This window comes from Sesamum indicum, linkage group LG8, assembly GCF_000512975.1.
Source record: "Sesamum indicum cultivar Zhongzhi No. 13 linkage group LG8, S_indicum_v1.0, whole genome shotgun sequence".
Classification (NCBI taxonomy): Eukaryota; Viridiplantae; Streptophyta; class Magnoliopsida; order Lamiales; family Pedaliaceae; genus Sesamum; species Sesamum indicum.
The window spans coordinates 14,360,294-14,384,245 of record NC_026152.1 but is presented as its reverse complement, the minus strand read 5'-3'; the positions used below and the strand labels follow the sequence as shown (position 1 = coordinate 14,384,245).

General features: G+C 32.8%; 3 protein-coding genes across 3 annotated transcripts; 2 read left to right on the top strand and 1 right to left on the bottom strand.

Moving 5' to 3' along the window:
* On the bottom strand, positions 367-2,592 carry LOC105168815 (U-box domain-containing protein 38-like). The gene has a single exon (XM_011088972.2). It carries the CDS (start codon positions 2,265-2,267, stop codon positions 636-638), a length of 1,632 nt encoding a protein of 543 aa, XP_011087274.1. The 5' UTR covers positions 2,268-2,592; the 3' UTR covers positions 367-635.
* LOC105168726 (putative DNA glycosylase At3g47830) lies at positions 3,580-9,518 on the top strand. The gene is made up of 5 exons (XM_011088870.2): positions 3,580-4,101; positions 4,670-4,870; positions 6,406-6,462; positions 6,988-7,256; positions 9,385-9,518. The coding sequence occupies exons 1-4, from the start codon at positions 3,709-3,711 to the stop codon at positions 7,231-7,233; spliced, it is 897 nt and encodes a 298-aa protein (XP_011087172.1). The 5' UTR covers positions 3,580-3,708; the 3' UTR covers positions 7,234-7,256; positions 9,385-9,518.
* Positions 7,125-11,582, top strand: LOC105168727. The gene is made up of 2 exons (XM_011088871.2): positions 7,125-7,256; positions 9,385-11,582. Exons 1-2 carry the CDS (start codon positions 7,246-7,248, stop codon positions 11,405-11,407), a joined length of 2,034 nt encoding a protein of 677 aa, XP_011087173.1. The 5' UTR covers positions 7,125-7,245; the 3' UTR covers positions 11,408-11,582.

Sequence of the window (23,952 nt, the reverse complement as noted above, 5' to 3'; positions counted from 1 at the left end):
TTAAAAACAAAAAAATATTTGTGATTAAATATTTCAAGAAATATCAATATAATTTATTTATTTATACCAACTCTAATAGCTTATCTCGTTAAGTTACGACTTTATGTGAATTTGGGGGCATGCAATATCACCAAATTAATTAATAGCGCGTCATTTAATATATCATTAGGAACAAAAAGTTAGTTGCCACTGTCATATCTAACATTAGACATGTTGCACAACTAGACTACAAAAACCATCACTACTCAAAACTCCATAATACTTTTCCATTCTATATAGTTTAATCAATTACATATATGATAGATTAAAAAGAAACAACCATAACCACAATCCTAAGTCCTTTCTTTACAATTACCACTACCAAAAGAAACAAAAAAAGTTAGGCCCCCAACCTCTCAATAAAATCAAAAGCCCATAGGATATGGAAGCGACCATCAACATTTACATGCCTAAGTAATTATACACAAACAAGAAATTCGTATCCAAATTGAATTTGATCGAATCCAACCAATTAGAGACCAACACGACTTTTTCTTGATTTTTTGATTTGCTATTTTCTTGAAAAAAGTCGTTAGTAAATTACTTTGTTGTGAATGTTCGATTAAATTCAATTTGGGCAAGAATTTTATGAAAACTCAGAACTCGACTGAGTTACGCCCATGACTCCTCCCAATTCGGCTCCTCGCTCGAGTCACTCCACCCTTCATCACCGCCTCCCAGTCGACTTCCTCCCCTTCATCTATCACGTCTTCCCGCCTCAACCCCACCAAAATCCGCCTAGCCTTCTCTCTCGCCCGCTCACTCCCCGTCTCCACCACCACCGGCAACACATCTTCCACCCTGGCATCCATCGCCAGCCGATTAAACCTCGAGCTCCCATGACTCAATGAGTATAGAGCGGCAACACAGTTCTCCTGAGTTGACTCGGCGTCCAAATCACTGCTGTTTCTTAATGCGGCCACTAAGCACTGCACGGCATTGGCGTCCAACAATGCCGCCCGCCCCTCGTCGGACGCCGCCAGGTTGCACACCACCAGCACGACACGCGCCGCCACTTCTGTATCGTTCAGCAACCCCACTAAAATCCCAGCGGCTCCAAGCTTTATCATTTTCGTTCTGTTACTCTGCATCAGAGTCAAGTGATACAGCGCCAAAGCAGCGTCGTGACGGCCCCGCCGGCTGCCGGATCTCAGCAAGTGGAGTAATGGCTGCAAAGCGCCGAGAACGCCGATTGCCGTCTTGTTGTCATCTTCAAGCGCTAAGCTGAAAATCGCGCCCGCGGCGTGCTCGCGCGATTCTTCGAATCCGTTCATTAGAATATCAATCAGAGATGGAAGAATCCCAGCTCTGACAATCTTAAGTTTGTTTTCCTTTTCAAGCGACAGATTAACCAGCGCCGCCGTGGCGTTGGTCTGCACGGCGGCGTACCTTGAATTCAGCAAATGCTTCAGAGCAAATAAAAGCCTCTCTGTGCAAAGCGCGGCCCTTGCTTCTTCGTCTGTTCTTGTAGTTTTCCTCAAAAGAATCACAGCTTGCTCTTGCTCGTAAACATCAAAACTTCTCAACTTATTTACAAAATTCTCATCCTCCGAAGACGAAATCGAAGATGAAGCAGAAACATAGTTCGACGACGCCTCGTCGGAAACGAACTCCGACGAAGTTGAAGGGGAAGAAGAGTGTGAAAAGCAAGAGGGCCGCGTCTCGAAGGGCAAAAGCGGCGTCGTGTTGGCGATAACGGACTCTTCAGAGCTCGCAGGAGAGTACAAATTCCTGGGGTTCAATTCACTGGCAGCACGCGTGAAGAAAATCGGGGGTCTTTCAGCGACGCCCTTCAGCAATTCGCTCTCCAAAGCCCTATTTCTGGAACTCTCTTGCTTCTCCGACGTGGCGGAGCCACTGAGAGAGCGCACAATCGATTCAACATCCGAATAAACAGGTGGGCTCGGGCGCTCCAACCCGGATTTCGAGCACCAATTGACGATAGCAGTCTTCAGGGCAAGATTGGGTATGAGGGTCGAAAAATCCGGCGTCGAACCGTCGGGAAGCGTAGGCGTGAAACCCAAATCCCTGCAGACATGGACAGCTACTCGCTCGAAAGTCTGGCCGGAGGAAACGACGGCAGGATCGAACATCAGCGAGTTAGAAATGGGGCAGATGAACTCTTTCGGCGGCTCCTTCTTGTTGACGGCTGCAGTGGCGGTCGAGGCGGTAGAGGAAGATCTGGAGAAAGAAATTCTCCACCGGCGTAGCTTACCAGTTCGACCCATTTGGATCCGCCTCTTCAGTTTGCTGTATCTTTATTCATCTGAGCGTAAAAGTGGATGTGGATGATGGGGGTTGGGGTATTTGGGGTTAAGTAAAAGAAATTCATGACAAGAAAAGGGATATCTGCAATTAGGGTTTTGGTGAAGAGTGGAATTTTAGGCGAGGAATCTCAGTGGACTAATAACAGAACGTAGATGCCGTTCCGGGAAAGAGAACAACTCTTCATGCGACTAATCTGCACTCGGATTTGATGGCTGATTACCAGATTCAACCTCTTTTTTCTTTTTACTTTTTAACATTAGGGTTAAATACATTTTCCACGGCCAAATTGCAAACTACTTAGCTGCTATAATTTACTAACACATTAAAAAACTTATTTAATATAGTATTAGATATATATCGAACAAGGACAAGGCTCATACATGTCTTAGATAAACATTTGAGAGTCCAAAAATCTAAAATAAATAAGAGAACAAAAAACATGGCAACAAGCGGCACGCTTAGGGCTCTTTTTTTTTTTTTTATAATTTTAAAAAAGTTTGGGCTATTTTTTTTTTTAAATTGAGGTTAATAAAAAAGAAAAAAAAATAATTATTTTCTCTCAAACTAAAAGTTTTGGAATGAAATTAATAAAAATTCGAGAGGTGGTCACGATGATTTAATTAATTTGAATATTAGAAACTTTTCATTGCATCATTTTTAGAATAAATTGATTATATATATTTTTGAAGTCACATTTAGTTAAAAACGTAAATATAAGACATGCTTATTTTATATTTTATCTTGATTATATTGTATATTTTAATTTTGTGAGAAATTGATAATATTTTATAGCCGTGTAAATGCTACACCGTATTTTAATTTTGTTATATTTCTAAGTTTATGTAATTTAATCCCAAGAGGTTCGTAAAGTGCCATTTAATTCCTCAAAATTTTAATATATTCAAATTTTAATTTGTAGTTTATTTTTTATTATATTTATTTTTTTAATAATTATTAAATTAATCCCTCAAGTATATATAAATATTTATGGACATCACAATCACACGTGATATAAAAATGAGAAAAAAAATCTTATTAGCAAATTATTTTTTATATTTTAGAAAATGAAACAAATTATCTGTATCACAATTTAGGTTAGTGATAATTTGCTTAATTATTCAAAAATAAAGGATAATTTTCTAATTTTTTTTCATTGAAATATTTTTGCTCATTTCTCGTATTCGGAAAATTGCATTTTCCCCTTAAAAATACATTTTATAAAATACTAATAAATTTAAAACTTATAATTGCCCGAAATTCATTCTTCAATTACCTCCTCGAATTCAAATAAAAGCTTACAAAAATGGTCTAAATGAATAACAATGAAATCACAGGCTTCCCCAAATCTTCAGAATTCTGCAAAGTGAAATCCTGTTCAGTAGTGTACCAATAAAAAAGTAAATGCAGGGAACCCGCAAGCGAAAGCTACCTCACCAGCAATCCTCCGCCAAATCTCCCAAAACCACCGCAAAAAGCGGCTGCGCCACCGCCGAAAGCCCACTCCCCCATCACCTTCGCCCAACCCCTGAAGAATGCGTCTCTGTACGAGACGACCTCTTGTCCCTCCACGGTTTCCCCCAAGAATTCATCAAATACCGCGAACAAAGATTGAAAGCAAAATCCCAACTCAAAATTTCTACCAAGTTGGAGCCTTGTGTGAGTGTCGGAGAATTTGATGAGAAAGAGAGTGTTTTGGATGGTCTAGTGAAAACCATACTGTCCCAGAATACAACCGAGCTTAATTCTGAAAGGGCTTTTGCTTCGCTTAAAAGTTCTATCCCTACTTGGGAAGATGTATGTAAGCCTTTTCTGCTGCCTTTTCTTTTGGTTCTTTTATCTTTCTCGGCTTTTGAGTTGATTTTCATGGTTTGTGCTTTAAAGGGTATGTGAAGTTGGCAGCTTCCATCATGTTCTTGAAGTTACTGTTAAATGTGAATAATCTATCCTGTAGCTTGCATCCAAGGAGATGTGTTTCATGGATTTTCCTTTTGGAGCTGTGAGCTTTAGTTCATGTTAATTAACTTGAAATGTTTTGAGGATGTTGATCTGATAAATGTACCAAGTGTCCTCAAATTCACTTGTGGTTGATTGATTGATTTTTCATGGTGATTTCTTTGTGTGCATAATTAAAAGAAGTGGTCTTCTAGTCAGCTTCTTAGGCCTTTGCTCCGGTGAGGTAATCTTTGAGATGTTTGCATAAGACTAGAACGCTCCTTCTTTTGATTAGTTTAGTAGTAGTAGTAGAACCTTTTTGTTTAGTAGATAGTGATTTCCAGCTCGAATAAAGATGTTTTCTTTCTTATCTGTTGTTATCTCTTAGTAATTTTTTCTTTCTCATGCATGGGGCCTGCATTATTTTTAGGTTCTTGCAGCTGATTCCAAGTGCATTGAGGATGCAATAAGATGTGGAGGTCTGGCACCAACAAAGTCTTCTTGTATAAAGAATTTGTTGAGTTGCTTGCTTGAGAAAAAGGGGAAGTTGTGCATGGAATACTTAAGAGAATTGTCCATAGAGGAGGTCAAAGCAGAGCTCTCACTTTTGAAAGGGATTGGTCCCAAGACGGTAACTTTCTGCCGCTAAAGTTTTCCTTTTCAAAAGTGACTGAATGTGGTTCTGATGGCTTTGGTTTATTTCCTGCTGCCTAATTTGAATTACAGTGAGTAGTAGTCTTTGTTGGATATAGATGGTTGAGGGGAGTTTACTTTATTCCTAATTATTGACGGTTATATAACACAATGCGTGTGTCCTTCTAGCCATTACACCTTTTCTCCACATTGATGAGATTTAGATCCATCATTGATGTGATCTAATATTCACACTGTTTCTCCATTTCAACAGTAACTCATTTTATGAGTGATCTTTTTCCATGTTTTTCTTCTCAATCTTCAGATTGCCATGTAGGCTGCATGCTAAAATTTTCCTTTTCAATATTTGTGCAATGGACTTGGGAAAAGTGTTTGAGCTGGTTTTGGGGAATGAATTTTGTTTTAATGTTCTGGGCTTCATAAAGCATTTCAACTAGTCTCAACAAGACTAGGCAAGGCACGATATTTGATTTGGGGTTTCCTTTTCATCTTCATCTGTATCTATGTTATAGGTAGCGAGAGGAAGAACTTGTACATTTTTTTTCGAACTCACAATAGGACTAGGGGAAAGTGGTGAAGATGGTTTTGATAACAATATTCAGGTTCTCTTTTGCCAATTGTGCATGTTTTTTCATTTGCTTAGAAGTGTCCACGGTAAATCAAAGTAGGAATCCAAATTCTCCATAGCGGGATGATTTTGTTACTTACGGTGTAAGTATAGGATTTTGGTAAATAGTGCATATGTTAAACTGGTTACAATTGAGAATAACTATCAACGCCTATCAAATTGTTGTTAGAGATTTCTGGTTTCATGTCTGGCCATCGGGCAGCAGTTTTAGTTGAAGGAAAACTGGCTGTAAATCCGTTCCAACACTATAATTGTTATTACAGGTTGTTTGATGAGTGTCGGATAAGCCTAGTATAGTTGATTAATAGAGGGTGTTTGGGTGAGCTTCTAAGTTTTTTAAAGATGTTTAATAGCTTATTATAAAATTTTAACAAACTCCTTCAATTTTGATCATACTAATTACAAAATTGTCATTATTCATATCTTGTAAGCTTCATAATCTTATTATAGTCAAATACTTCTTCTTTTTTAAAATAAGATTTGACATCTTGTGAGTTCCAAAAACATCTATAAAATGAATTAGTTTCTAAAATGTTTTAAATAAACTTAGCCAAAAACAGTATAATTGTAATCATTGTCAATGTTATGCATCTTGAACCGAGTCCAAAGACACAAGTATTAACTTCATTCGTAAAGTTACTTTTCTGATTAGTACTTTATATCTAAACGCACACCATGGTATTGGGCTATGCTTAGTGATGCTTCATAAGTTTCCATTACAAGGAAATGAAATCACTTTGTGACAATTGTGATGAGTGAAAAAGTACATTATATGAGCAGACTGTGACAGAAATGTGTATGTGCATGCAATTAGATGGTGATGTTGCTTAATATTAATCTTGCAAAAGTTACTTTGTCATACAATTATCTTATATTGTTGGCAGGTTTCATGTGTTCTGATGTTCCATTTGCAACACGACGATTTCCCAGTTGACACACATGTGAGTCATTTTCTATTTACGACTCATTGATTGTAATAATGGGATTAAACAAGATGTTATTGGAAAATATGGTGATGCATGAACATTAGTGAAATACTCCGCTGTATCCTGTTTGCCAGCTGCTTTTACATGTTAGACATCCTAAAATGTAAATATGCGGGCGTTTGTTTAGCTACATTGTATGAGCTGTAATAGACAATCCTACCCTTCTTTTTTCTTGAAAATTACCAAATCATGAAGTATTACTGGCTTCAATTGAGTGTTCATAGATGGGGGACAAATTAGTCTTTTCTTGATTCGTATTGGGTAGATATTCTGCATCGGGGCCTTGATTATTCTTGATGCCGTGCTTATATCATGTACTTAGACTTCAGCTACGAAACAAAATAACAGACATGATTAAGCGTCTACCTAGCAATTCTCGTCTACCAAAGCAGTCCGTCCTTATCGTTCCAGTAGAATGTCCTGCATCCTTTTCAGTTTCCTTACTGCCTAAATTGCTAAACGTCCCCATCAATTTTCCAGGTTTTCCAGATAGCTAAGACTATGGGTTGGGTACCAGCCGATGCAGACATAAAAAAGACGTACCTCCATCTCAACACGCGGATTCCAGCTGAGCTGAAATTTGACCTGAATTGTCTTCTGTACACTCATGGTAAGGTTTGTCGGAGATGCTCTAATCGGAAAGTAGGCGGCAAGACTAAAGAAACCGAAGATGGAGATTGTCCTCTGTTAGCTTATTCCAATCGATGTATAGTTCAAAACCTTTAGAAATGCAGTTTGATGAGATCAAGGTGCGTTTGCTTCTCAGCATGGATTAAAATTTCGGTTTCTAAAATATGTTTTGATTTGCCGTATATTAAAAATGAGATTATAGGACTTATAATATTTCATTAATGGTAAATTTGAAAATTTTCAAACTGACTTTGTAAGATTTTCAAAATAAGTCGGAAATTCCTTGCAACAAAGAATTTTATAAGTTTCTATCATCTTAGATTTTGAATTTTATAAGTTTTTTTTTTTTTTAAAAAAAAATATATCTCAAGTACTTTTGCAGCATTATGGCAACTTCCTAATGATATATATTTCTAATTTGCAGTGTGGGTTTTTTTCTTACAAATTAGTATCATATTTTATATTGTTTTTTATATGTATACATTATATATCTAAAATTTAATAATGTTTATATATTTAAAAAATAATATATATAATATGTATATGTAAAATGCATTATGAGATTATCATTGTTAGAATTTTAATCAAGCTTAATTAAATTATTCAAGCTGCAATATTTTCTAAATACTTGATAATAGTAAGAAACTTTTGTAATTATTAAAAAAGTATAAAGAGTGCATCAATAGGTAATTGATTACTTTAATAAGTAATTTTCAGATGAATGAAACTATGGGTTTCCTTAAGATAAAAAGATAAATTCAATTAATACCCAAATCTTGAAGATAGAATTTTGTATGAATGAGTTGTTTAGATGAATACACATTAAATTCCTAATTCAAAGTAGATTATATTTTCTAATAATGAGAATTTTTATTACTAAATGAAAAAAACTCAAATAAAAACTTTGAAAAGGTACCCAACAAAGTAAATATTAATTTTGAAATATTCAAATTGATGTGAACAAAAAATTGATCGTTTAAAACAAGTCTAACTCAAATCTTTGAACCCTATATTCTTGCAAATCTAAGAATGGGACCTGCAAAAGAATATATTAGTACTCTGACGCTTAAATTAGTGAACAATCGTAATGAGATAATCGCAAGAGATTAAAAACAATAATGAACAATGAGATGAGAGTAAATATAATCTAACATATATAACCAATTCTTTAAAAATTAACCTTTACAAAAAAGAAAAAAGAAATATATTGGGGAAAAAACCATATATCCATAAAATAATTCTTGTACAATAATTTTTCTGTGGTATATTACATAAAAATGAGGGAAAAAAAACACTAAATCATAAAAAAATGGAGAAGAAAATATGCTTATAAGATAAAAAGGTCCGGCCATGTGAAATCCATCACACTGTAATTATTACTGTACTATTGTTTAGAGAATTACTTAGAATTAAGTTATAATGAATTTTAATAATCAATTATCAATATTCCAATTCCCTTAAAATAAAAATATCAATGTTCCAGTTATTAATATGAAATGATGTAATTAATTACGAGTGACTTTTAAAGTAGGCCAACAATCATATATTGATAGAATTTTCGAGCCCATAACTTTATGATGATGGAATCTCAATTACAACAATTAAATTACACCTTATTGAGGTAAGTATTTATTATATTTATGATTATTTTTTTAAATTATACATTGATCATATTATACTTATTATATAATTAATTTAAATTTAATGGAAGGTAGAAGATATTTAAGAAAAAATCAACCAATTTATCTATACTACACTGTACTATTTTATAGTTGAAAAGCATAACACATATTTATTTCATTTTTATTATATAATAATTTAATTATATTTTGCACACACATGCGGGGGGGGGGGGGTTATAGTATATATTATGGGGAAAGAGATAGTGTGTGTTTCTGCTGTATTGTTGGATTATAAAGACCAACCAACGCAGATGCAGTCCCTATAAAAAAGGTGGTAACAGTCAGTAGTTTTGGTTTAATGAAAAAACAAAAGATATTGAGACAATTTCGTTTTACCACTCCGCTCAAGGAAACTGCCATTTCCTCAACCACCACCACCGCCGCCCGCCGCCCTTTTCATCCTCCTCCGCTGTCAATACTGCTATGCAAACACCTTCCCGTTTCGCTAAACCCCGTTAACATGAAAAGCAAAGCTAATACCACGACGTCGATATTCCCAAACGTCTTTCTTGATTTCGAAAAGGACCAGGGAGTTGAAATTCATCCTCTGTTGTTGATTTGGTAGAAATTCCGCCGTGATCATGGGGGATTTCGTGAAAGAAATCCTCGTGAAGCCGATACAGTACGCGGACGAGGTTGTAAAGTTGGCGGACGGCGCCATTTCTTTCCGCCAAGATTGCCTGGAAGTCAAGACCAAGAGTGAGAAGCTCGTGGGCCTCCTCCGCCAGGCCGCGCGAGCTAGCGGAGATCTCTATGAGCGGCCCACGCGACGAATCATTGACGACACGGAGCAAGTTCTCGACAAGGCCTTGACGCTCGTGCTCAAGTGCCGCGCCAATGGCATCGCCCGCATTTTCACCATAATCCCAGCAGGGGCCTTCAGGAAAATCACCCAACAGCTTGAGAATTCTATTGGAGACGTTTCGTGGCTCCTTCGTGTGTCGACCCCTGCGGATGATCGTGACGACGAGTATCTGGGACTGCCTCCAATCGCGGCAAACGAGCCGATTCTATGCTTGATATGGGAACAGATTGCGATCTTGTGCTCGGGTACGATAGAGGACCGGACGGATGCTGCTGCTTCGCTTGTGTCGTTGGCACGGGACAACGATCGATATGGGAAGTTGATAATTGAGGAAGGAGGGGTTGGGCCATTGTTGAAGTTGGCCAAGGAAGGGAGAATGGAAGGGCAGGAGAGTGCTGCCAGGGCAATTGGGCTGCTTGGGAGGGATCCGGACAGCGTCGAACAGATTGTGAATGCAGGTGTCTGCCAGGTGTTTGCGAAAATCCTCAAAGAAGGGCACATGAAGGTTCAGGTTGTGGTTGCTTGGGCCGTCTCGGAATTGGCTGCTCATCATCGCAAGTGCCAAGATCATTTTGCTCAAAGCAACGTTATTCAGTTGCTGGTTAGTCATCTTGCTTTCGAGACCATTCAAGAGCATAGTAAGTATGCTATACCCACTAAACAAGCCATGTCGATTCACTCAGTTGTGATGGCTAATACCCAGAAGAATGACATGGACGTTACTGATGCTAACTATAGGACTAACGAACAAGATGATGAGTGTAAGAGTAAAATTCAGCGTCCAATGGGGATGTCAACGAATAGCCAAATGCACAATCTGGTGACAAATACTATGGCAGTGAAAACGCCAACGGTGCCCTCTAACGAGCAAGGCGAGGGACAGCCTCAAGCCAACAATTATGAGGCCACTCAGCAGAACATGAGAACTAATCAAAACCGCAAAAAAAAAAGTCGCCACCACCGCCAACATCATAGGCCACATACTGCCATTAGTGGAGACAGCATTAAGGGTAGGGAATTTGAAGATCCTGCTACTAAGGCAGAAATGAAATCCATGGCTGCCAGAGCACTTCGATATCTCTGTGCAGGAAATGTTACAATTTGTAGGAGCATAACAGAATCTAGAGCCCTTTTATGCTTTTCTGTGTTGATTGACAAAGGTCCCGAAGAAGTTCAATACAATTCAGCCATGGCGTTAATGGAGATCACGGCTGTGGCTGAGCAAGACGAAACGTTGAGGCGTTTGGCTTTTAAGCCTACTGCACCAGCTTGCAAAGCTGTAGTGGACCAGTTTCTCACAATTGTACAGAAAGCAGAATCAGAATTACTCATTCCTAGCATTAGGTCTATTGGGAACTTGGCAAGAACTTTCCGTGCAAGTGAGACACGATTTATTGGCCCATTGGTAAGGTTGCTTGACGACCGGGAACCAGAAGTTACTAGTGAGGCAGCTGTAGCACTCAACAAATTTGCCGGACCCAATAATTTTCTCAATGTCAATCACTGCAAATCCATAATCTCTGAAGGAGGTATTAAGCACCTCATACCGTTAGTTTATTTTGGCGAGCAAATGGTACAGTTTCCCTCCTTTATATTACTATGTTATCTTGCGATGCATGTCCCCGATAGTGAGGAATTAGCTAAGGAAGACGTGCTCATTGTGTTGGAATGGGCCACGAAGCAGGCAACTTTAATGCAGGATAAAGAACTTGAAACCTTAGCTTATGAAGGGAAAAAGAGATTGGAACTCTACCAATCCAGGGCCTCAAAAGGATACCATTGATTTTTTTATGTATAGTATTTCTTGGTACATCATAGAAATATTTAGGCCTCTTGAAGAATTACATTTTAACCAATACTTATGTAGGGTAGATAGCATTAGTTTCATCAAGAGTGTAGTGTAGGATTAGCATTCTTGTAACATACTATGCTACAATGCTTATCTGAAAATTACAAGTTCTTGTTCAACTATAATCTTCCAGCTTTAACCAAATAATACGTGTATTCAGCAGATTGCCTGCTTACATTCTTTAATTACTTTCCGCAAGTTCATAATATCTTCATTAGCAGAAGCACAGTATTTTTGTGTTACTACAGACAAAGCCCGTCTCCTTTTTCTGCTGCATTAGTGAATCTGAAGTTACTATCTGAACAGCATTGACCTAAACATACAAAGATCATGTTGTTTGTTTGCCGTTCTATTTTCTTTAGAAAGTCATGGCTTAACTGCATGCACACAGCAAATTGTTAACTATTGAGAAAGAACATTAGGGATGATTACAGAAACCTCCGCTGATAGTTCTGCATCAGGATATTGAGAATTATAATTCCAGCCCTCGATCACGTTATGCTTGATGCTTGCTGTTGCAGTTTCTGATTCAAGAATTACATTCTCAGTAGCTAACACCACCTTGCCTTTTCTGATATACACTTCTGCGGACACGCATGTTCCGATAATTAATTTTCTGGTACAGCATCTTTTAACTAGATTAATCTCATGAAGCACCTCTTTTCCATTGTTGCTGGTAAATGCATATGATCACAGCTTTTCATTTATCAGAAACTTCTGCTGAATTGTAGCTCTAAGCCATTCCTTGTTCTTGTCTGAGATGAAGGGAACTTGTGCTTTTGTTTCCTCTAAACAAGAGCAAGCCGATATTCGTTAAAACTATGCATATAAGAATCTAACGATCAAATTATCGCATGTTGATGTGAGCTTAGAGCTGCAAAATGAATCAAGTCAATACTTAATTCATGTGTGATCGTTAAAAGCTTGTTTAAAACTTGATTTGCACAACACAATAAGTCAAGTTTCAATACCCATTTTTCGTTTTATAAGATTTGAAGCTTGAGTCAAGCTCGATCAATTGTATAAACATGATAAAAATATAAAACTATTTAAGTTCAGCCCGTGATTGTTAGAAAAAATGAATTAAAATATTTGACATTTTGCATGTATTTTCTTGTCTCTTCCTTCTCCGAGCTCAGGTTATAGAATGAGGAATTGAGAGACGATATTAGTAAAAACTAGCTTTATTTCACTGGGATAAATCATGATGTTTATGTCAAGCTACTAATAATCTTGTAATTTAGTATAGAGAGGAAGAATTAAATTATTTTTGTATTTATTGCTTTTCTTCTTTTTCGTTCAGGAAAATTAATATCCATCTCCTAAGAACATCAATAATAACTGCCGAAATAATAATACCATAATTCATAAACTTGAATAGCTTCAGGCATTCAGATTGTTGTAAAAAGAAATGATGGTTTTTATCAACAATAATAGGGGAATTTATTACAAAAAAAATGTTTTGATAAATATGATGATGATATTCTTTTGGAAAAAAGAAATTATGCTTATATAGTTTTTCACTGAAGCTGTGCTCAAAATAATAAAGTTGAAATTTCACAAAAAGGAGTTGTGAATTTCGGTTTTGATGAATGTGACTGTATGTTTTTTTTTTTTTAATAACATTTTTTTATTTGTTTTTACATTTGAATGTATTTTGTATCAGAATTATGAATATATTTAAACAAAAGAAAATAGTAGTTTTTGTCTCATAATTTAGGATTTTTTCAGTTTTGGTCTAATTGATTATGAATTTTGTAACTTTTAAAAGCTAACACTTTTGTTAGATATTTAATAGAAACGGCCATGTGTTAGTATATAAGACTAATAGTACTACCTTTTTAAAAGTATGGGATTAAAAAAGATAATTTATCAATGGGACGGGTAGGCTCTAACTGGTCACGTGCTTATTTTTCATTAAAGTATCTAATGAAAAGTATCTATGAAAATAAAAGTACTATTTTCTAAATATTACAGGATCATAAAATGAGAATTCTTTAACCAATAAAATCAAAAGTGGAAATAATTTAAGTTACGGAACGAGAAGTGCTATTTCCCTTTTAAGCAGCATTTGATATTTGAATGTATCAATGTAACACTAGAAAAGATTTACTATTGCCTATGATTTTACTGGCTATGGAGTAAATCAGTGGTAAATAATTATTATAACCACAGCTAAATAAAAATCAATGCAAAAACTTAACTTATTCCCCATAAAAATATTCTTTTACTATGACTATGAGCCATGACAAGTACTTTTGCCAGGAGTTTTAACAATGACAAATGTATTACTCACGCTCGTAAAAACTACAGTTAACAACCACTGCATAGCCATAGTCGATGATTTTTTATTATTAATTTTCAGGGATAGTTACATTTACATCTCCACACCTATTGTCTTTTTACACAAACTATCCCTATCTTTTGAAAAATTATAGAAACCACCCCTTGCAACCTTTAAACCCCAAAATACCCCTATTCACTAGGTCAACCTTTAAAATATTTTTTCAAGAAAAGAAATGTCCTTAGAGGTGTTTTTGTAATTATCAAAAGGTAGAAGGGGTGTCAAAGTAATATTTATGAAGATGAATAATATGATCCCATATATTTTTTTATTATTTATATTAATTTTTAATTTAAAATTAAATTATTTTATGAATTTTTTAATTGAATATCTATATAAAATTATACCTTTAATAATTAAAATATTAAATTATTCAATTAATATATAACTAAAATTAGTTAATAGATTATAAAAAATTATCATACTTGTATAAATTATTTAAAATTATTAAGATTAAAAGATTCGTTATCCTCTATTTATATTTTTAACTAAGTTTTACTACGATGAAAATTAAAAATAATTATGTATTTTATATAAATCTAATTAGAATTAATAAAATAAATTAATTTATTTATTAAAAAAATATTTTAATAAAATGGAAGTTAGGATTCGTATGGCGGTGTGGTTGGGGAAGAAGGGATAATTTTTTTAAAATAAAAAATTTAATAATTTCAAATATTTTTTAATAAATGAGTTATTTATTTTATTTATTCTAATATGATTTATATGAAATACATAAATTAATTTTAATTTTAATTTTAGTAAAATTTGGTTCTAAATAAAAATAGAGAATAAATAATCTTTTAATTTTAATAATTTTACTAAGGAATAATTTATATATTAATTGAATAATTTAACATTTTAACTATTAAAAGGTGCAAATTTTTTTTATAGAAATTCAATAAAAAAATTAATATAATAATTTGTATTAAATTAAAAATTGATACAAATAATAAAAAAATATATGAGGTCATATTGCTCATCTTCATAAATATTACTTTGACACTTTTCTATTTTTTCATAATTACAAAAACACCCTTTAAGGGTATTTCTATTCTTAAAAAATTATTTTAAAGATTATCGTAGTCAATAGGGGCATTTTTGAATTTTAAATACTGGTAGGGATGGTTTCTATAATTTTTTTTCAAAAGATAGGAATAGTTTGTGTAAAAAAATAATAGATGAAGGAATGTAAATGTAATTATCCATAATTTTTAACCATATTAAATAATTATGGTTAATTATTATATTTCTTGTAGTGTAATGAAATGTAGTTATTATTAAAAAATATAATTTGAATACATAAGGTCGGGCATGAGCATTTTTAATTTTTACAGTTTGTGATGTGAGTTTCACAGATTATAATTACGAGTAGATATTTATAATTATAGTCCGCTGAGTCATTAATCATTTGTGAACCAACCAAAAAAGAAAATATTGTGGAACTAGCAGCTCTTCTACAGATTTTACTTTCCGTTGAATTTTTCTTCCCCAAATTATCCTTATAACTCTTATATAATGCTTTGTTATAGAATATAAATATTCTCTTATTGTTGAAAATTTTTAAATACTCTTTTACAATAAGTTGTCACAATGCGATACTTATTAGTGATGATAAAAAGAAATCAAGGTAAATAAGGCAAGGACGCATTTTAATATAAAAAAGATTTAAGTCAAACTTACCAAATTGATGTGAAACAACGAATTACTAGCATAACTCCAGCCAATAAATTGTAGTCATGTAAGAGGGGGTAGGTAAGGTTAAAGTAGTATTTTACCCATATCTACCTTAAATAGCATATATTTGTATTAGTATAAATACCCTCCCATTTTTCCATTCGAAAAGGAAGAAATCACATGTAAGAATTTTAGTATTAAGTGTGTTGAATGGCGCCCCAATAATATAAATTTAGTCGATATAATTTTTCGGCAACATCAACTTTGTCCCGTCTGTAAGAAATAAGCGAATCAACATTTGTAGATGAACATGGACCAAAGAGCAAGAAGTGGCAATGGGGCTTAGGCGGGCTCGATGGACCTCCGAGCATACCCTGCAAGACGCCTCAACTTAGGTCGCTTCAAGTGTAGTTGCCTAGGACATTGAGTGTAGTTGCCCAGCTCACGACCTTCTCGCTATCCTCGTACAGGCTAAGGTGCAAACCCGGCCCCCAACAATAGTGAGTAGAAGACAACGAACCAGAGTGAATGAGGAGAACCTCAAGAGGTGAAAGGAGGTCAAGCATCTTCCCCTGTTGGAGAAAAGTCATTGACTCGAAGAAGACGTCCTCAAGAGGAGAAAGAAGGTCAAACACCTCTCGCTCTGATGGAGAATCATCCAAAAGAAGAATTCCTCAAGAGGAGAGAAGATATCAAACACCTCCCCTTCTTGGATAAGAGTCATCCAACAGAGGAGAACTTCAACAGAAGAGAGGAGGTCAAGCACATGTCCCTCTTGAAAGAGAGTCATTCCAAAGAAGAATTCTTTAAGAGGACAAAGGAGGTCAAGCACCTCTCCCTCTTGAAGGAGAGTTATCCTAAAGAAGAATTCTTCATAAGGAGAGAGGAAGTCAAGCATCTTTTCCCTCTTGGAGGAGAGTCATCCAAAAGAATAATTCCTCAAGAGGAGACAAGAGTAACACCTCCCCCTCTTAGAGAAGAGTCATCCAACAGAGGAGAACCTCAAGAGGAGAGAAAATCAATCACCTCCCCCTCTTGGAGGAGAGTCATGTTAGGAGAACCTTAAGAGAAGAGAGAAGGTCAAATGTCTGTCCCCTCTTGAAGGAAAGTCATCTCAAAGAATTTTCAAGAGGAGAGTAGATATCAAGCACACCCCCTCTTAAAGGAGAATCATTCGGAAGAGGAAAGCCTCAAGAGGAGAGAGAAGGTCAAGCACCTACCCCCTCTCACCACCACACCACCTTCAAACTCCTCAAGACTCAAGAATTTTCGACATCCATAAACACAACAACGGAGCCTGGATTGGGGGGTTATAGAAGACTCCAACTCACCACTTTTGGCATGGACAAGGCTAGTAATTATTTAAGACGAACCAGAGCCCACTAAAATTTCAAAAGAATCAAGAATGACTCTCGGGCAAATTCTTAATTACCTAAATAAATTCATCTTGAAAATCAACAATCCTCCCGAAGTGGAAGGCAAAGACAAATTAAACGCAACCTCATAGATAATATCCGGCCGAGGCTTGACAGAATTGGTCGAGGTAGCTCCCATCAAACAGATGAGGTTGGCCGAGGCAACTTCGACCTAACCCAAGTCGAGGCGTCGAGCCTCGACCAGCCGCACCGCCCCATCTGATGACAACTTCCCACTCTCAATACCTTTTCTCGACATATCACAACCTAATTCGGACTAAAACCTAACCGACTCTCAAGTACATTTACTCATAGGAAGTGAAATTGACGCAAAGCAACAACATAACGCGGCAAAGTGCGATGCAACACTACTGAATGCGAGATAACACAACGCGATGCAATATCGTGGGGCACAACACAACGCGACAGTGCGAAGAGAGATGTAATGCACGACATAGTGTGACGTGACGCAACAAAATGCAACGTGAGATGACATAGCGCAACACGACGGTATGCGACCATATGATTTGCTAGGCCCTCCTTACCCTTATGGCGACAAATGGCCTCGACCCGCAATGGCGTCACCCTCGACCACCGACGACACAGTCCTTTCACTGTGATGTATCCTCGTCATGATATCCTAATATATGTCAGATTTGAGAAGAGTCCGAGATCATAGTGTAATCCTAAATATCCTCATGATATCCAGGGATTGGGGGTTGTTGATGGAGGAAAGAAATCAAGTTAAATAAAGCAAGAATGACTTTTTTTATAAAAAGAAGGTCCAAGTCAAACTTACCAAATTGATGTGGAACAATGAATTACTAGAATAATCTCAGCTAATAAATTGTAGCTATGTAATACGGGGTAGTAAAGATTAAAGTAGTATTTTATCCATACCTGTTCTAAATAGCATACATTTGTATTAGTATAAATAACCTCTCATTTTCTCATTTGAAGAGGTAGAAATCACTTGTAAGAATTTTAGTGTTAAGTGTGTTGAATCGCACCCCAATAATATAAAGTTGATATACTTTTTGGTGACATCAATTAAAATTTATAATTTTTTAAATAAAAAAGTATTTACAATTATAACATATCTCAAACAAACATATTGTAATTTTAAATAGCATGCTTTGAATGAAGAATCAAATAATGCAAGCAAATTAAAATTGGAGGCGATAGGGCACCTGCAGCGAGACAAGTACAATAAAATTGAGAAATAGGTGGCGTTGAGTTATTTATCTCAATTATATTATGTACATCAACATTATATTATATAAAAATAATAGGACAGAAGGCAATAAACACTATTTGTATTCACCATAATATCCTTTTTTCAGCAAAAAATAGGTGGCTTTCATTTTTCTTGATTTAGCTTATATATAATGTTAATTACACTATACTGTAAGAAAATGTGAAATTATATATTTTTAAAAAAAATTAAAATTACACTTACGCTCCCTTTAACAATTCATTGTTTACATATAATCCTCTTATATTACGATTTGGATGAAAAATATTGACATAAAAAAAATTACATAAATTTTGAATTTTATTCCTCATTTAACATTCATATGAAATAATTTTGTAATTATAAAGAAAAAAAATATAATAATGTTAGCTCATTCTTTATATACTTATATTTATTACATTTATCCCCTTACAAGTACAAAAATATACATGAGAACGTCAAATAAGATACAAAATTAATAATTTACTTAACGTTATTTTTTTGCTGATATTAATATTTTTCGTTCAAATTATAACAAAATAGAGTCAGGCATCATGTATAATTTTTTTTTTTTTTTGCAGAAAATATAAATATAATTTTAAAAATATTTTAAGAAAAATAATAATTACATATTTTTAAAAAAAGGGCCGGTGTAACGACAGTGACAGCCAGATTGTTGCTTTTCCACCAAAGCAACAACCGGACATACCTAAAAACTTTGACTACACATTGATGCGACAACTATTGTACAGGACAGGGATCCTAGGCAACTAACTCTCCTCACTTTGTGGATTGCACAGTGTTTTTATATAAATAAACAATCGTTATATTACATATAAATAATATTATCATTATTATGTGCTAATTTAATGATTCACAATTTATATGAATATAATTAATTTTCTATGATGAATTTAGAGTAATCTATTAATAATCAGTCATTGGATTATTGGGGTATTGGTGAAATTATGTTTTTTTAAGAAGTAATTAAGGGAGTGCTTGTAACATATCTTATTTTTAGAATGAGAATAAGTCATATGAAAAGGTGTAAGTTAATCATCAGTAAAAATAGAGTGTTGGGCGTATTTAGATTATGGCGTATTCCTTGGCCTGTCGAGTGATAAACCACCAGTTGAGTACTGTTATAATGTACGATCTTGTTTTATTAATGAAACTTACATTTATCCAAAAAAAAGAAAAAAGTAGAGTGTTTCAAAATGAAAATAAAAGTAATAAAATATTGAAGTTTGAGTGTACGAGAAAATAACTTAATATTAATAATTTTTAATAATAAATTGTGGTAGTTAGTAACGGATTATTTATAATTTTTAGTTTAATCGATTTAAATTATGTACTTTAAGAGCACAAATCATAAATGATAAATAATAATTAATAATAATAAAATATTTTTTTTCACTTATTTACAATAATAAGCTAATGAATGCTTATTTTAACAGACTACGCGCAAAAATTCCTTTACTTGTAGAAAAGCAATTTAGACATAAAAGTCGAGAGTGTCAAAAAAACATTTGTTATAAGTGGAAAAAATCTTAAAACATTCCAATCTCTCCGTTGCAGAGGTGACAATGTTACGAATATTTATTATACATAAGGGGAAAAATAAATTGTTGGTTTCTCATTTTTATTTTTTATTTCACTTTAACTTCTCATCTTTCAAATACATCTTCATAATCTTTTTATTTATTTTTTAAATAGATCTTATTATGGTTCTTGACCATAATATTTGGAATGAATTTAATTAAAATGAATGGAATATTCTATTACTGATGGAACAGTCACAAAGTAATGATAAAAGAGTAACAATGAAATTTGACCTATACGTAAAATTCCTATTCAGGTCCAAATTAGTTATAAATGCTATAATTTTATTAAAATTGTGTAGATCAGATTAAATTGATTGTGGCTACCCTAATTAATAGCATTCAATTGCCATAAACTCCTTATGATATTACCTTACTTGGTTATTACAACCATGGCAATATATTAGGATAAGATGACACTTTATTCCTGTATAGCATAAATCATGGATTTAAATTTTCATGGAGTCAAGTTGTATAAATTGATTATCATTAACTCATAATACACTCACATAAAAATGACTACGGCATACGTAGTCTAATTTATGATATTCAAATGAAATATTAGTAACTTAAACCTATTAGGGGGAGTAGTACTTTCGTCTCGTAATTTGAATCTTTTTATTTTTGGTTTCATGGTTATGAGTTTTTTTCTTTTTTAATTTTTGATTCCATATTTTTAAAATAATAGTACTTTTAGTCCCATGATATATTTTTATTATATATTTAATTAAAAAGGCCATGTATTTGTTAAGTGTATGAGGCAAAAAATGCTACTTTTCTAAAGTACGGGACAAAATTTGAGAATTTCCTCATTAATGAGGCAAAAAGTGTAAATATCCTAACAGTCATGTGCTAAGCACGTGCTATTTTTTATTAAAATATCTAACAAAAATATAGCATGAAATCAAAAGTTTATTTTTTAAAAGGAGAAAAATGCAAGTAACCCCCTGTAATATTGAAAATGAGCAAGTTGCCCTATAAAAAAAATAGCAATTTATCTTCTTGTATTTTTTAAAATACAACATTTCCTGTATTTTTTAAAATGAAATAGTTTATCTCCTTAGACAGAGAGGTAAATTACTTCATTTTAAAAAATATAGAGAGAAAAATTACTATTTTTTTCATATAAAATAGTTTGTTTATTTACAATATCATATAAAAAATAAATTAGATTAAACCCCATTTAAAAATTATGAATCAAAATTGAAAAACCAATAACTAACTGGACCAAAAGAAAAAGGACCCTATTTATGCTATAAAAAATATTATCTCCCCTAACCTAACCTAGTACATTGCAAATTTTCATTCTGATTTAGAAAAAAATAAAATAATTAAAATGAATAAAGCTGATTTTGTACAGAGCATTAAAAAAGTCCAGCTGGCTGAAATTAAGTATGCTGATATTTTCATCTTTTTGTCACCTCTTGCTCCTACATTTTCCTGTTCCTGCTATATCAATCATTACTGATAAAGCCTGAAAATTTTGTCTTATTTTTTATTTTTGAATAATAGGTAAGTGTTTGAATTAATATACAATAATTTATTACAAATGAACTGATTTTTGTTTAATAAATTTTGAAATGAATGATTTTGGTCAAGAATTAAATTTAAATTTTTAATAAATACAAATTATTACGTCTGAACATTTCAAAAGTGATTACACTTTAAATTAGTAATATTTGATCCGGTAAGAAAATATAATTTTCTATAATTTAATTAGAAAGTACAAATGGTCAAATGGTAATTGAATTGACAAGACAACAACTTAGCACAACATATATTTAATCAATTTTAATGCAAAGAATCTCTGCTGCAAGAAAAATAGATGTCCAACTGTGTTTGCACTGTAGCCATTCAATATATATGGTTGGTAATTCAATTGTTACTAATATTTTTCTTTTTTTATTTCCTTATATATATATATGTTGAATGTGAAGATATTAATTTAATTAAGTAACTATATATAAAAGAGCATAATCTACATACATTTATTTTTATATTATATCTATACTAATATAAAAAGAAAAGTCCCTCCATACTCACAAATAGCGGTCAGTAACACCGCCACACCATTTTTGTGTGAAGTCAAAAATGCCCTTGATGTTAAAATAATTAACTTATTCAACTTTTCAAAATTTATATTAATTGATAAAATATTATTTTTTTTCTTTTTATATTTATTAATGTGATATACTGATTTATATATTAATATATTTTAAAATATAAAAATTATTTATTATATACCCATAAAAAATATTTGTCACAACGGCCAGTATTAAAAAGAAAACAATAAAATCAGCTATAAAAAGTTAAGTAATAATATATTATATATTAAATAATAATAATATTTTATTTCATTGTAATAGTGAGAATTATTAATTTGACAATGACGAATATTGTGTAAAAATTGTCACATTATAAAAAATTGGTGATGTATATAGTAGATTCAAAGACAACAGATATAGTTGTTATTGCGCATGTGTTGTTGCTAAATTATTACCATGTAATTATGTCATTATTGAAAAAATAATAACATATATAATGATAACTCAATGACAAGACAATTACAACACATATGTTACTAAATTAAGATACTCATTAGTAACTATGTCATTATTGAATAATAATAACACATACATCGTTCAACAACAACTTCCTCATTGAATCTGTAGTATGCTATTTTCTTTTTCTTTGATATTTTACTACTTATAATAAGGTAAATTATATCTATATTTCATAAAATTTTATATATTTATAAATATATTTTAATTAGATTGTAAATTATAATTGTTTTATTTTAGGTTTGCAAAAATTACAAACCTAATAAAAAAAAGTAGAGTTAGCTACATTTTACCATCCGAATTATAACTTTTTTATACTTTGACATCTAATTTTTTTTTTGTGCCATTTACCATATCGATTTCATAAAATTTTGCACTTCGCCATTTATATATGTTTTTCAAATAAGTTATTTTTTGAAAAAAATATTACATGCAATGCACATGTAATATTTAAGGGTTACGTGATGTGATATTTTCACATATGCACAACATGTGATGTTTTTCTAATAGAAAAATCAACAACAAAATGGGCATATAAGACAAAGTAAAAATTTCGTAAAGTTGAGATTGCAAGTTGACAAAACAAAAAAAAAAATCGATGACAAAGTGTAAATATGTGCATAATTCAAATGATCATATGTAATTTACCCAAAAAAAAGAAATATAAAAATGCTTAAATAGTCTCCCCGTTTTTTCAGCAGAAAGAAAAAAAAATATTCAACAAAATGAAATATCCAAAATGCTAAAGTAGACTATATAATAGTTGACACCTATATATATATTTTCTCCGATCTCTCTGTATTATGGCGTCATATGTAGGCAATTTTTCATATCTCTTGATAGCAATTTTCACTTTAAAGTAGTGCAATACTGATGAACCGATTAGGGTATCACTACCTGAAATTTGGTTCAGAAGACATTTTAGTTCATTAGAAAGATCAAATCATAGTTAAAATTTTGTAAGAGGTAGTTTTGAAATATTACTCAGCAAAAATCCTATCGAATGAAATTACATGCAAGATGAAATAGATTTCAAGTAGTGCATTTACAATTTTTAATTTAATAATAATATTGTATTTATAATTATATCAAATTTTAAAAAATACATACATAATTTACCGTTTATAGTATCATCTCTAAATTATTATTATATATGTGATTTTGGTACATCATCAATATTCACTGGTAACTGTATATGTAGCACAATTGACTAGTGTGACAATTATTGAAATAAGACAATTGTTATTAACTTGATGACAACTTTCTTTTTTTTTTTTTATAAATAAATCGTTATTTTTAAATCAACTAACATATTATTATTATAATATTCAGTGCGTAGTACATTAATATTTCCAGAATCAACTAATAAATTCAAAATTAAATATAGAAACAACATATTATTATAAAAAATAAACTAAATACCTATATATAAATCTCGAAATTACAACATTTTAATTGTAAAACATCAATCGCCAAAAAATTCATCCATACTTGAAGTCATCTTTATCCCTGCTAAACGTACCAAAATATTCAACCTGAAATCATTAACACTATGACCCACGCCATGCAAGATTTTTTCTGGGCATTAAATATTCACTCACCAGGGGCATTCTTGGAAAACAACAATATTGTCAAAATTTCACTTCC

Coding starts and splice junctions, on each gene's coding strand:
- LOC105168726 (XM_011088870.2), top strand. CDS start 3,709: ATGCAGGGAACCCGCAAGCGAAAGCTACCTCACCAGCAATCCTCCGCC. Junction 4,871..6,405: donor AAGGGATTGGTCCCAAGACG/GTAACTTTCTGC, acceptor TATTGTTGGCAG/GTTTCATGTGTTCTGATGTT. Junction 6,463..6,987: donor ATTTCCCAGTTGACACACAT/GTGAGTCATTTT, acceptor TCAATTTTCCAG/GTTTTCCAGATAGCTAAGAC.
- LOC105168815 (XM_011088972.2), bottom strand. CDS start 2,267: ATGGGTCGAACTGGTAAGCTACGCCGGTGGAGAATTTCTTTCTCCAGA.